The 14,209-nt window shown below is 40.4% G+C and overlaps 1 protein-coding gene across 3 annotated transcripts in view; it reads left to right on the top strand.

The window, feature by feature from the left end:
• The window catches only part of camta1a (calmodulin binding transcription activator 1a), a 436,555-nt gene that overhangs the window by 184,761 nt on the left and 237,585 nt on the right, over positions 1-14,209 (top strand). For all 3 annotated transcript variants that reach the window (XM_053482709.1, XM_053482710.1, XM_053482708.1), the window contains exon 4: positions 6,262-6,329. In XM_053482709.1, the coding sequence (XP_053338684.1) occupies positions 6,262-6,329 (68 nt within the window). The remainder of the gene's footprint in view (positions 1-6,261; positions 6,330-14,209) is intronic.

The raw sequence follows: 14,209 nt of genomic DNA, 5'->3' as shown, positions 1-14,209 counted from the left end.
CAGTACAATGTTCATTATAGCAACTCAGAGATCAATAACCAGATTGAATGCAATGGCTCTTTTTTGCCAAGTGGGCATTTAGTTTATTTTAAAATTCACTGATTAATGTTTCCTTTTAGCTTTTGTAGATCACCAGTGCTTAATATATCTCAGTGTGCGTGTCTAAGGTCAAGGAGGGACAGTGTGCTGCCCAAGCGCACTAACACTGGATTGAAAAAAGAATTTTTCAGAATTGCGATTTTATTATTTTATTGCCATTTTGTGCAGCTCCACTTTAACGTGTCGAAACTAGCTATTAAGCATTATGGAAAGAATTGGTGTTGATAATAGTGGTCACTATTCCATCCATGTCTTAATGATGACTCTTTGAAAGGATGGTTTTATTTGAATGTCAGAGAACAGGTCTAGCATCAGCAACAACAAACTCGTACCGCTTTATTGATCTTCAGGACGACACCACATTTGCCTTTTTCTACTTCCTTGCATCTTCATTTTACTGCGTGTAGGCCATAGAAACAAAAGGGGAGATAGGGGGTGCCAGAAGAATAGGTTTGCTCATATAGAATGTTGTGAGACTTAAGGAGATGGTTGTGTATGTGTGCCAAGCTAAGAACTGACCACCAACTGGAAAAAAAATCATCTAAGCTATTCGAGATCGATTTAGAATCGATCCCCGCCTTACCATACTCTGTGTATAATGAAGGTACTCGGAGCACATCCTCCTGTCCTGTTTTTGGATTCTGGGAAAGAGGTATAACCACACAGATTTCAAATGCAAAGGTAAAAGCAAAGAGCAAACGGCCTTGGTTTTGAAAGCAGTGAAAAGGGTCTCGTGTGCCTTTGAGATGTATTCCACCTGCCTTTTTTTTCCCAGGGCAAATGCTTCTACCATGTTGAAAGGCTTCCCTCCATCCGGCAAATTGGCACGCTGAGCACAACACATCCTGGTGCTTTCTGTTTACTCGGCAGCTTGATGGCCAAAACCTCTTGGCAAGAAGTGATGGTGAGACATAGAGCATCATGGGCTTTAAAATTTGGGGGTGGGTGGTAATGGAAACCTCAGGCCCCTGGTTCTCGTCATGGCTTCCTCTAGACAGCCAGTGCACAGATTAATTGGCAAGGCATTGGAGAGGATGCCATTTTAACCCTGTTTTGGGACTCGTGGTGCAGCAGCGTGCCATGCCAGGAGTTGACAACTGCAGCTGTCAGAAGGTAGAGTGCTTCCGTTGCCTCCGTATTCACTGTCCTAGAATCTTTCAGGCTTAACTTTAGGTAGTAGGATTCGACAACTATGTCCTTCATTAAATTTGGTTGGACTTATCAGGAGCGAGACATTCTAGTCAAGGTAATCTTAAAATTAAAAACAGTTTAATGAAATATAAATTGATAAAGTAGCCTTACTAACTTTTGACGAACACCCCTCATCTTGCTAAGCAAATGAACGTGCTTGATTTTTTTAATGAGCTCTGCTGAGTACGAGGCTATCCTGAAGCCCTTGACCTTTCCTGATCCTCCTGCCTCCTCTTAGAGCCATAGCACATCTTCCTCTCACTCTCATTTATCCTCTCACCTCTCCGTACTCTCACATAAATCCTCAGTGTCCCTCCCTGAAATTTCTCTCCCTCTCTCTCTCTCTTTCTCTCTCTCTCTCTTTTATGCCTAATTGCATCCCTATTTGCCCCAGGGGATATCCTGGGTAGCGCAATCCTCTCCACTGTCCCCTCGCAAATCCATTTGCACCCTTTACCAGCCAGGTCGCTTTCATGGGCTGCCCTGGAGGAAATATCGGATGACCTCACTTTCTAGCAAAAGCAAGGGATCCTGGGGAGCGCAGTCGGATGTGAGGCTCTTCTTCTCTTTTTCCCTCTCATATCCGTCTGCCCCTCCTGCCAAGAATTCCTGCTTTCAAGTGCAGGGCAAGGTCAGAGTACACAGCATGGAGTGCTGATAACAGTTACAATGCAAAGGATATGTGAAATAATAAATTGACTACCTGGTCCGTGGTGTGCATATGTATTTGTTTGTTTGCTAGCTTCTTCTTCTTCTTTTTTTTTCTGGGATTAGTTTTTATACACATTTGTCTTATATTTTGAAAAAGTCCTCTTTTAACACACCATAACTGCAAGAGATCTGGGTCCTATTGGTGTCTTTTTGACAATTGAAAGCATAAAAGTAGGTTTTGGTGCAGTGCTCTTTTTTGGTATCTCACCGACGTCTTGGAGACTGAAGTGCAGTGCAGAGTGGGTTGAAAGAATGAGGTTGACATATGCTACCCGTGAAACTGCACTTCGTGAATGATGAACCTATTTGATCATTTTTTAAATGTCATTTTTTTTTTTTTACGCCATCACCCCCTCAAGGTGTTTAGATTTTCAAAATTAAATAATCCAGAAGTGCTGCATCAGATATTAGTATTCAAATGGAGAGAATCGTTGCTCAGAATAGCTCTTAGGGTAGCAAGTCATTATGGATGTGTTTACAGACACGGATTCCTGTTGAGATAATGCCAAAAAAGATGCCAATTTTCTTTTTAACAGGGCAGCTACTGATTTTTTTTAACTGATCTACATCAGATAAAACGTTTTAATACAGTACATTGAACATATTTCTTTGTGAGTGTTAGAGAAGCTATTGAAGAGATAACAAAAACACGGTGGGTCTATGCTGGTGCTGAAAATGAGGTTTATCCACGTTTAACGTGTGGTTGGATATTTCCCTGTCTAGCCAGTCACTTCTAAAGTGGATGGAGAAAAGAAATTTTAGATGTCTTGCCTAATCCTCGCTTTACTTGATTGAAAAGCAGGCAGGGTTAAACTGTGCTTCACTTCATGTCAGTTTCCATGAAAGCCGCGAAATGTGTTGGTCCTTTCGTCTGAAAATGCCATATTTGTCCTCACAGACATGTCCAAACCAGATCCTACGCATTTTACACCTGCCTGCAGTGACAATTTGAGTGAAAAGTGAGAAGACAATGTTGTTGCCTCTTGTCTTATAAGCCTCTCTGGTATAATGAATGTGTGCCTTTTTAGCATTTGGAATATGACATGTCAGAATGACATCTTAGACACAGAAGACGGGTATAAGAGAGTGCTGTACTGCTGAACTCCTGAATCCTTTTGCATATTAAGTACATGCAGGATTAGTCTTTTCTCCATAATCAGCATTTCTTACATATTACTCTTGATACATGGATTTACCCAGTCTCATCAATGTCAAGTCTTCATTCCCTCTATGCTAGTGCTGGAATAAAAGTTTGCGATAACATCAGACTCGATGACGGGTCATTGCTGTTTTAAGAAGATGATGTATTCCTCTTGAAATTAGTCCATGTATGTTGCATCAGTGCATGTGATGGTAATGGTTGTGCCTACAGTATGTGTATAATAATCAGGAACGCATGTGTGCAACTTTCAAAAATGTCGAAAGCTTACATGGGGGGAAATAAAGATGTTTGACACTGGCCACTGGCTGCAAAGTCAGCACAACTCACAAGTTCAGATATAGTTAACAGCTGCTGGCCATAGATGCACCATCAACATGCACTCCCGACAACCCACAACTGCCCAGTCAACCTGAAAGTGTGCCGCCACACCACTTCTATCCCACCCTCATTACGACACCCAACAAAGTTTGTTTCTTGCAGCTGTTTAACGGCAGCACGTCTGTTTTTGTTTGTTTTTTCACCGTAAGGTTATTGCACCTTTATGGTTGATTTGGGGGTTGGAATAATCCTCGACATCTGTTCAGAGACGAGGTTAGTAAGGTAGAGAGCGGCGGGGCAATGCTTGGCTTTTATTTCCTGGACCAGGCCTCTGCTCTCATCCCTTTGCACTGAGGTCGACATGTTGACTTTTAATGCGAGAGCGATGTAAAGGGAGGGGTGGGGGTCTCTAATGGGTTTCAAGGTCACAGTAGGATCTTCGCCTCTGGCATTCTGTCTCACTAAAGACAGAAGGTTGAATCCTTACTGTTATTAATGTCCACCATGGTCGTCCACAGAAATCTCAGTTAAGATAAACTCTGTTTTCAAGATTACTAAAATGCTTCTATCGGGTCTTCACACTTAGTTGGACAGTTTGATTCGAAGTTCACGTTTCCAATCCTTCTTCCTTCTTCTGATCCTCAACAAATACAGCCGACTAACTGCTTGCCGACCTCCAGATCAAAATCTCAATCATATCTTTAGCCAAAATCAAGTCCATTGTAGTCGTCACACAAAAACGACGTTTTAACTCAGTTGGCGTGACTTAAAAGACATATAAATGTGCGCCTGCGTGCCGTTTTAGAAGACAAACGCATCAACGAGTCATATAACGGTGACTTGTAATCTGAACATAACTTGACAGAATGAGGGTAACCCCTGTTTGATGCAAGAGGCCCAAAGCCACGTCGTTTTAACCCACTGTTCATTACACGTCAAAGGGGAAGCTAAACCTGCTAGAAGGACCGTGATCTTGTCCATATGCATGACCTCTGATTGACAGCGTAGAGAAGAAGTTTCTACTCAGAGAGCATGGCCAATTATTCTTTCTTGGACCCTAGCCACAGCTGGTTATGCTTTTAACAGGATTCAAACTCTCTTGACAATAGGGTGAACTTTTTTTTTCTTTTTTTTTTCTTTTTTTTTTAAACCAATGCACCATTCAAGAGTCATCCATCACTCTTTTCTCTTCTGTTAAACTCTCTTTCTTCTCAGCTAAGTTGTGTAAGTATTAAAGTTCATAAATTATGTACAGCTTTCTATCAAATTCCTTCTTGGTATTGAATACCCATCTCATTCTCTTTGCCAGGACAAAGAACATAAGTCTTTGCAGAGAGAAGAATCTCTGACTCTCCACAGCAGGGTTTCTCCATTTTATCATGTCTTCTCTGCCTTCAGCCATGATGAAAGTGAAGCCGCTCTGTATATGAATGCCTGGGTTTCTCAGACAGGACAGCACCTTGGGTTACTTCCCACTGCCTTGGCAAGCTAGTCATCTTGGTCCTCCAGAAGCTGTGCTTCTGGGTTCCTCTGGTGCCCGATGTGCCAAAAAATGAAGTATAGAGAGCCAGCCATGACCCGTTAGTGTATTTTCTGTTTGACACCTTGTAGTTGTCTGAAATGGATTGCATTCGGTGTTATTATTAATGATTTTTCATTGGGAAATGAGATCAGTGAGGTAAAATCTTGGCGGCATCAGATACACTATTGACCACGGTGCAATTAATTTAGATTACTCGAGCAAACCGCCTAGTCGAAAATGTGCAAAAAAAAATGTATGTATTGACTGATTGTATTTCAAATTAAGACGTTACATTTGCTTAATTATTTAAGTGAATTGTTCAGGCAAATTAGAAAATATTGAACTAAGCAAAAATACGATACTATGCCAACTGCAGTTTGACAGTCCATGTCTGTCTGATGTCTGGTTTACATTCGACTGAGAATTCCAGAAACTCTTGCGCATAAAGAGATCAGAGCAGAATGAACTTTTCCCCTCGTACTGTCACCGTCTTCTTACTGTGGTGAGCTGTCAGCGCCACACAAACGCGCTTGGTTTCACTCCCATTCAGTTTGTCACAGACAATGTGACTGCTGTCAGATATTTTGATCTGAAGAGATGCTGTTTAAATCATGAGAATCTCGTTGTTTTTTTCTCCCTCTTTTCTGTCTTTCCTTTTCTTATAATAGAGTATAATGAGGTTGAGTGGTGAATAATCTGATTCGTGTTAATAGCATCAGTCACCCTTGTTGTTTTCTCTGCTCTCTTGGTTTGAGCAAAATGACAAATGCCCCGGGTGAGAAGTGAATGGTTTCCTGTCACAAGTAATCATGCGGTTGTCTTTCAGGCCTAGCCCGCCTTTTATTCGCAGCGATTAACTTTGCGGACAAAATAATAGCACGTAGATCGTTTTTTTTTTCAGTTTGTCCTCTTCGTGCTGTGACAGCTGCACCTGACCGTGATCAACTACGCTTAACTATAGACTGATATTTTGATATTATCAAACTGTGTTCCTTGCAGCTGTGCAAGACTATCTGTAAATACGCTGACGCTACAGCACATCGCGGTGGTGGTTACGTTGTGGACAGAACATCTTCGTATCATGCCATTTCATTCTGTTTTACCCGATCCTTTGAATGGAAATCCCATAAAGCGCTCTTACTTCCCTTTAAATCCATCTGTTCCACATTGTTTTATGCAAGTACTAAAAAAGCTGTGATTGTTACCATGTAACTGTAACATCTGTCTGATTTTTCTGTTCCTCTTTCCTCTCTTGCAGGAAATCGCAGCTTACTTGATAACCTTCGAGAAGCATGATGAATGGTTAACAACATCCCCTAAAACAAGGTAAGGCGTGCTTTCCGTTCTAAAGTTGGGAGCACTTCTTTGAGAATTTCCCTGATCGCGGTTCATGGCCCAAATTAGGCAATTAACTGGAGTTTCTTGTAATCACCCACATGAGATTTTCTCTCATCTTAAAAGTTGGGTGTTTGATATTGGTAGCCATTCATGGCGGTTTCAAAAGCTTATCTCCTTCCTTTGAGTGAGTGCTGACAGGTAATGGAATATTAATGTGGACTAATAACTCCAAATAGCCTATTAGTGAAGCTCTTAGCACGCAGCTTCGCTCTCATCTGCTCTGTTAACACCATGCTAATGTGTTCGTATCTAGCTGCAAATTAACCGCTTGTTAATAGATAAAAGTGCGAGACACAGTGTGCAGAGAGGAGGAAACAAAGGTCCGTGTCTGTGTGTGTATGTGTAGGGGGAACATTTTCAACTGATCCCACTCTAAAGTTACTGATGAAATGTGTAGGTCTGAGTCATTCTTAAGTCGTAGCTGTGCTCAGGTCCTGTGGAGCCAGAGGTATCTGTTAAGTCTCGGTCAGAGTATCTCCAGATAAAAAATTCTTCTGAAAATGATCATGAAACGGCCCAGTGGAGGTGTGCGAGTTCAAAAAGAAATAGCCGTGGTGTGTAATTTCTTTTTTATGGGAATGATGTCAGCTAAGGCGACAGACTTAGACGCTAACACGGCAACATGGTACAGCGCTGGATGTTTTTTTGTGTATTTAAATAAAACGCATACTTGGAAACATTTGCCTTTAGTGGTTGTAGATTTATATATTGTAATTTTATTGAAATGACTGTGTTGTGGCCTAGTGTCATCATATAAACTGATTTTAGAGCAGGCACTCGCATCAAAACTGCTCCACTGCTAAAATGATCGCCTAGCGCCATGTAGCACTGGGCGAATCAATAGCACATTCTGTTTATAAACTATAAACAGATACATCGATCAGACAAAACAGCTTTGTGGCGTCAAGGCATGGACCTCTGAAGGTGTGCTGTGGTATCTGGCACAATGAAGTTAATGATCGTTGCAGATCGTTTAAGTTATGTAAGTGATGAAGTGAGGCATCTTCAGTATGGGTCAGATTTTTTTTTTTCAGCACATCCCACGAACACGATGAGATTTGAAGAATTTAGAGGCTAAGTCAACACCCATGACTTGTAATGTTCCTTAGACCATTCATAAACAATTTTACAGGCTGGCAAAACATGTTGTCTTGCTGAGAGGCCGTTGACATTAGGGAATACCAAACATGTGGATGGCTTCAAACATGTGGATGGCTTCACACCCAGCCATCCACACGATGGAAAAGAAAATGTGATTCATCAGACCAGGCCATTGCTTCCTGGTCTAGTTCTGGCGCTCATACACCCATCCAGGTGCTTTTGGTGGTGGACATAAATCAGCATGGGCATTCGGCCCGGTTTTAGGCCAAACACAGTAAACTGTGATGCACTGCTGGTTCTGATACCTTTCTTGGTGACATCAGACCAGACGAGCTAACCTTCCAGTAGAGATGGGGGAAATTCGATTTAGTGATGTATCTCAAATCTTGTGTGGAAAATCATGTGTCGCTCAAAAATGTATTATTTTTATTATTTGTTTATTTAAATATGTTTCTGTTTGAGGTAGTAAAATGTTTCCGATCCTCAATAATCCCACAGGTGGTGTTCTCTAAAGTATTCACATGTTGACAGGCAGCACAGCAAACCAACAAAAACTTTGTTTAGAATTGTAACAATCTCTAAAAAAAATTAATTATATGAAATTGGTATATTTATAAAATTGTGATACTTATAGAATCGCAATACGGATCCGTAAATCGCCACCTAGGTATCGTGATATCACATCCGGTGCCCACTGGTGATTCCCATCCCTACTCCCCTTATTCATTAATGAGCCTTGGGAGCCCATGACCCCGTCGCCAGTTTAACAGTTGTCCTTCCTTTTGGTTTGCTCTAATCCCTGGACACTCTATAAGTCCTGTCGTTTTAGGGATGCTCTAAACCAGTCACACTCCGGTCCTTTCCTGATCCTGCTACCAGCACATCAACATTAAGATCTGATTGATCAATTGCTGCTAAATACAGTATATCCCAACCCCTTATCAAGTGCTGTTTTACAGTAAGTGCTATTGTATTCAATGTTATGCACTGCCCCACTTAGTAGCTCTACATTTATGTCTAAGTGGTGTATATGTTGGCTTTTTAATAACTATGTTTAATACGATTTCACATTTGTTCATGTTTTGCTACCTAACCAGGCGAATGCTAGTTAGCGAGGAAAGATCTTGTGCTGTAGCTGTGTCAAATTTCACTAACTCACAAGTGGAGCAGCTTAACAGCAGGTGAAAATTCATGGTTCAGAAATACTGTACATTATTCACCCAAGCAGCACTACTCAGCTCATGCCCTCCTCATCCCACAAAAACATATTAGCACATTTTAAAAATACCAAATGTTGTATTTTATATGGATTATTATTGTAATTTTTTGCCAGTTTAATTTCAGCTGTTCACATAGACATATTTTGTGTAATTTATCATTGCATTATACAAGATTCTGAGCATAATGATGGCTAACGGTAGAGTTCAGCCATGACCCCGGGCCACACTTCTCCAGTTTAACAGCATGCAGACCCATGTGATGCATTTATTTCTTTGACTCTTAAATTCTGCAAAGTTAATGTTATTTACTTGCTAAATTCCAAGAACATGATGAAAAGAGAGCAGGGTCAACGTGCACACACAGCATCAGGAAGAGGAAAATGTATTAGAAAATGTATTAGAGCCTCATTAGAGAGAGAGAGAGAGAGAGATGGAGGAAGAGGTGGGGAGGGTATTAAAGGTTGAAAAGATGATGACAAATTTTTATTGCTTTTTCCCTCCTTTACCATATTACATGTATGCGTTGTATCTATGGGGTAGGATTTTGCAATGCTGAGCATGTACTGTGTGTTTTTACCTCAGGCATGAGCCTCCCGATTCCTGTCCTGCAAGTTTATATTGTAGAATAGCAGAACAGAAACAGACACAAACACACGTTCCCTCAATTCCGTCCGTGACGAATCCGCGCTTCGCTCCCAATTAGCAGCAGCCGCTTTTCGCCTATTAGACAGCTCTGGGCCTCGCTGCCTCTGTGCCAGACGGAGAGCACCACTTGCTTACTTGCTTGAATCCTTTCCTTTCCAGTTTCATCCAGGGAGCACAGAACTGCCACAGATAAAATAAAAACTGACCATGAGTCTCAGTGCTGTCTCACTTTCACTTCTTCGCACATTCCCTTCTCTCTCTCTCTCTTACTCTCCCTCTCTCTTGCTGTCTGCTCTTATTAACAAACCTCATTCATGTGCAAATGGACTGTGGGTCCTGCAACATCCAGCCAATTTTCTCTATGCCTCCATGCCTGTAAGGGACATCGATAATGGGCAGGCATAAAGAAAGTGCCAATTATAAGACATTTCCTTGTATAATTGCAGAAAATTAGGTAGAGAGCACCCTCTTGGCTTTTTAGCATAGCCACACACACAAAAAAAAGTGAAATCAAGTCTGTTTCTCTTCATTCATTTATTACTGACACGGGATTCGATGTTGTACATTTATTCCTGGCCGTAGGGGGTGTTCAGAGCACACCCATTCACAAAGCATATGGGCTGAAGGTCACTCTGCATAAGTAATCTTTATAGAACATGTACTTTATAATTGTTATGTGCCTCTTTGCTGATGGTACCATTATACTTTTAGGATGTAAGCTTTGGGTTGGGGGGGCGGGGGTGCTGGGGGGTTGGGGGTATGGCTGAAAAATGATGATGACTATCGTGATGATGATGATGATCAGTTCTAGAAAATAAGTTGCTGGGTTTTTTTTTTTTCATTCCTCTAACCTTAACCATTACTTAAATATTAACGATCTACTTAAGCGTTTTTTTTTTATGCCTAATCTGTTTACCACCGAAGATGTCTAGTTGTTGAATTCGGTAAAAGGATTCTTTTTTTTTTAAAGCGAAGATCATGGCATACTGATACTACAAAACCCTCATACAAGTGTAAGTAACTTAAATTACTTAGTGTTTGCCTTCTGGAGTTTTTTTTATTAAGCAACTATACTTTAAATTAGATTTTTAGGTCAGTGTCGGTTATAGGTACAGTAGATACACCAATCAGCCATAATAATAAAACCCAAAGAATTAATATTGTGTTGATTTCCCTTGTGCCACCGGGGCGGTGGAGGGCTCTGCCCCCTTAGTGCATGGACTGTGTAAGATCTCTGGGGGTGTCCTGTGTCTCCATAGATCGGACTTGTTTGTCTTATTTGATCAGATTAGGATCTGGGGGCCAGATGAACAACCTCATGCTTATTAAACCCCATATGTCGCAGGCTGTGATGCACTGAGTGTTCTGATACCTTTCTATTGTGGCCAGCATTGATTTTTTTTTGGTGCTATATTGTTTTTTTCCGTGGGATTGGATCAGACGGTATAGCCTTTGCTCCCCACAGGCGTAGATGAGCCTTGAGTGCCCTTGATCCTGTCACCAGTTTACTGATATATAATTGATTATCAAGTTATTCAGTTCACCTGTCGGTAGTGTTAGTGTGGCAGTGTATATGGATGTATATGGATGGATGGATGGATGGATGGAGCTATTGTGGCTCAGACTAAATAACATCTATCTCTCTGACTTTGATTGACAGGCCCTAAACCATTCTCGCCAGTGAATCTTTGTGCAAGGTCACGGTCGAAAGGTCATAAGCAACAGAGTCACGGTTAAATGCTTTGACACGTTTTTGTCCTAGATGTGTCTTCATAAAGGCCATTTGTGTCAGCGCTCCACAGGCATGAAGCCGCGCCCTCCCCCCTCTACCTGAAGTCAGAGAACAGAACGCACAGCAAGCTTTAAAGGTGGTACACAGTACGTAACGGATAAAAATGCTGCCTGTGGGCTTATACACCGACACACAGACACCCACACACATATACTGTATATACATACACACAGATTTAAACATGAGGGAAACATGTAACAGCTCCAAGCCAAAGAAAGAACAGAAAGAATATGAGATTTGTTCTGTATGACCAAGAGGATTGGGCCTACAGAGAAAAGGGCCATATACAGTTTGTGCTGTATAATAGAGAAAGAAAGAAATTGAATTAAAAAAAATAGACGTAGAGGCATTGTGACATTCAGCCATAGAAAAACGTCCATAATATATTGTCCTGCTAGAACGTGAGCGTGGGGAAATATTGATACAAACAGCACATTATTGCTGCTTGTGTTAGACATTTTAGCCTGGAGTCTTCATCTGCTTTTATTAAATCAGTGCTTTTACTGGTGTTGTTCATGAGAGTTCATCACCCAGTACTTACCATACACACAAAATGATCCTCATTTATAAATCATTTTTAAAAGCTTTGTGTAAATATTCTCATTAAGCAAACCAAGCAAAATTCCTGATAGAAAAAACAAACCAAAAAAAAAAAAAAAACTTTTTTTTTCTTTTCGGGAATATGTTTATAAATGGCAATAAACCACAAACCACAGAAATATAATTAGGTAAACATTAGCTATACTGTAGTATGTAACCACTTGATCTTTTCTTTCTTGTTAGAATTACTAAATACTTTCTGAACGTTTGCCCCATGTGGAGTGGGGGCGGGGGGGGGGTTGGGGGTATGGTCATAACTTTGATTCCATTCTCGATCTATAACCTCAGTGAGAACAACTCTGGGTCTCGGGGTGAGGAAGAGGCACTGATGTCCTCCTCATTTCACATGTACAGTAGTAAAGCATCTAACCTTGAGAATGGAATAGATATGGATAATTATATAAATTATATGGTTTAGAGTCTATAAATTAAGGACTAGTGTGTCTGCATATACAGTATATCATTTGATTATATTTATTATCATGTATATACAGTAGTATGTTCTCTTTTTTCCTGAAATAACCGGATTTTTGTGGCTCCACCTTTCTGCTAAAAAAGCTTATGCGAATGATCAACAGATAAATTTGGTCTTCTCCAACTTTAAAAAAAAAAAAACTGTTGATAGATTTCAGATGGCAGGGAAACACAAATATAAATGCACAAACTTTACGACAGAACTAGCGTATTGCAGGAGGCATATTATTAACTAATTAGACGATCATTATATCATAAACAAATAGAAATAAATCAGAAACATGCTGTGAGACGAAAGTTAAGCGCTCGCTGAATGATGTGCTCAGTTCTTGTAATACACATTGCCTTTCAGATAGGAAGTGCAACAGTGTTTAAAATCAATACAAGCGCTCTCATGCTGACTGCTGGAACAGCATGCTACAGCTAATTCAGGCCGTACCTGCCAACGGCCAGAAAAATCTCTCCCAACTCGGGCTGCACACTCTAATTTACGCTGGCAGCCTCCTCCGTTCTATTACCATTAGAAGGAGAGCTCTGCATTAGGTGTTTAATGAAAGCCAAGGCCGCTGCCTGATTTAGCAGCATGGCTAAAGCGGCCAGTATGAAGTCAACTGTGTGAAAAGAGCTGAGACTCAGTGACCAAGGCCATCATCCACATCAGCACTGGCCAAATCCTGCAGTGTATTTATTTATTTAGCACCAACCGAAACATTATGATGATTAGAAACAGAGACTTCAATAGCTAGGATGAGCATAAAGTTCTAGCATCCTGCTTAAATATTAAAGGGATAGTTTGTTTTTTTCAAGTCTGTTTTAAATCAAGTAAGTCTAAGTACATTACTGTGGGTTATGGTCGTTATAAATTCTCCTGCTCTGCACACCAACAGGGAAGTTTGTCACCTGAAGCACGAGTACGAGAAAAGTAATCAGTGGCAAATTCCACACTTGTTTCATACAAAAATACATTTTAAAGTTTAGCAAAGACACGTACTGTATGAAGCTACTGAAGCAGCTGTATCCGAGGAGAGAAAAGAGTTCTTTCTCACTGGAATGCATTTATTCATGGAACGAGGGTTGTGGAATTTGGACCCAATTACTCACATTGTACTCGCGTTCCCACTGACAAACTTCACTGTCGATCTTCAGAGCAGGAAAATTTATAACACCCAAGAGCAATTGTAAAGTACTTCTATGCACCTCAATTTTGATTTTGGACCGACTTGAAAAAAAAAAAATACTATCCCTTTATCTAGGAATTGAGTCATGTCTTCTGTCATGTCATGGACTTCTTCTTAGTACAGTAGAAACGTTTCGCTACTTATCTAAGTAGCTTCTTCAGTCTGAGACAGACACTATCCCTTTATGGTAAAAAATTAACAATGAAAAAGCTTTCTGAACTTTCTGAGCAACTCAAATTCTGGCAAAGGTAAATGAATCGTTTCCCTCTTTTCCTTCATACTTTTTATTCGTTTATAAAATCCAGTTAATTTTCATAGAGCCATTGGCAGATTTTTTCCATCAACAAATAATTAGGTATGCTAGTGGCCTTTCATGGTTGATTCATTTGTTCATTACCTTTGTTAATGTCTCTCTGATTATACAATTTAAAGCCATTACAAATGATCTGTAATTGCTTAATATGTTTGTTTAATGAGCAAGGAAATACCCAAACAGCCCAGGAACATTTCTACACCTTCAGCTTCATTCATGACCTATGAATATACAAAATTACGAACATTTATGAAGGTCCTCACAACCTCCTGCTATCTCAACTAGCTTAACAGCTAGTTCGCTACCTCCTGGTGTAGAATAATTCTTTTTTTTTTTTACTTTGTTGTTGTTTCTTGTTTGCGCCTGGGTCTCAGTGAACATTTTTAGCCAAACTTATAGTAATGTATCAAAATAAACATTGGCTTTTCACAAAAATTAGTTTAAACAACTAGCTATAATCGAACTACGTAGCTTTGTACTGTGAA

Source organism: Clarias gariepinus, chromosome 22, assembly GCF_024256425.1.
Source record: "Clarias gariepinus isolate MV-2021 ecotype Netherlands chromosome 22, CGAR_prim_01v2, whole genome shotgun sequence".
Classification (NCBI taxonomy): Eukaryota; Metazoa; Chordata; class Actinopteri; order Siluriformes; family Clariidae; genus Clarias; species Clarias gariepinus.
Note: the sequence above shows the minus strand (reverse complement) of the source record. Positions and strands in the feature narration are given on the sequence as shown.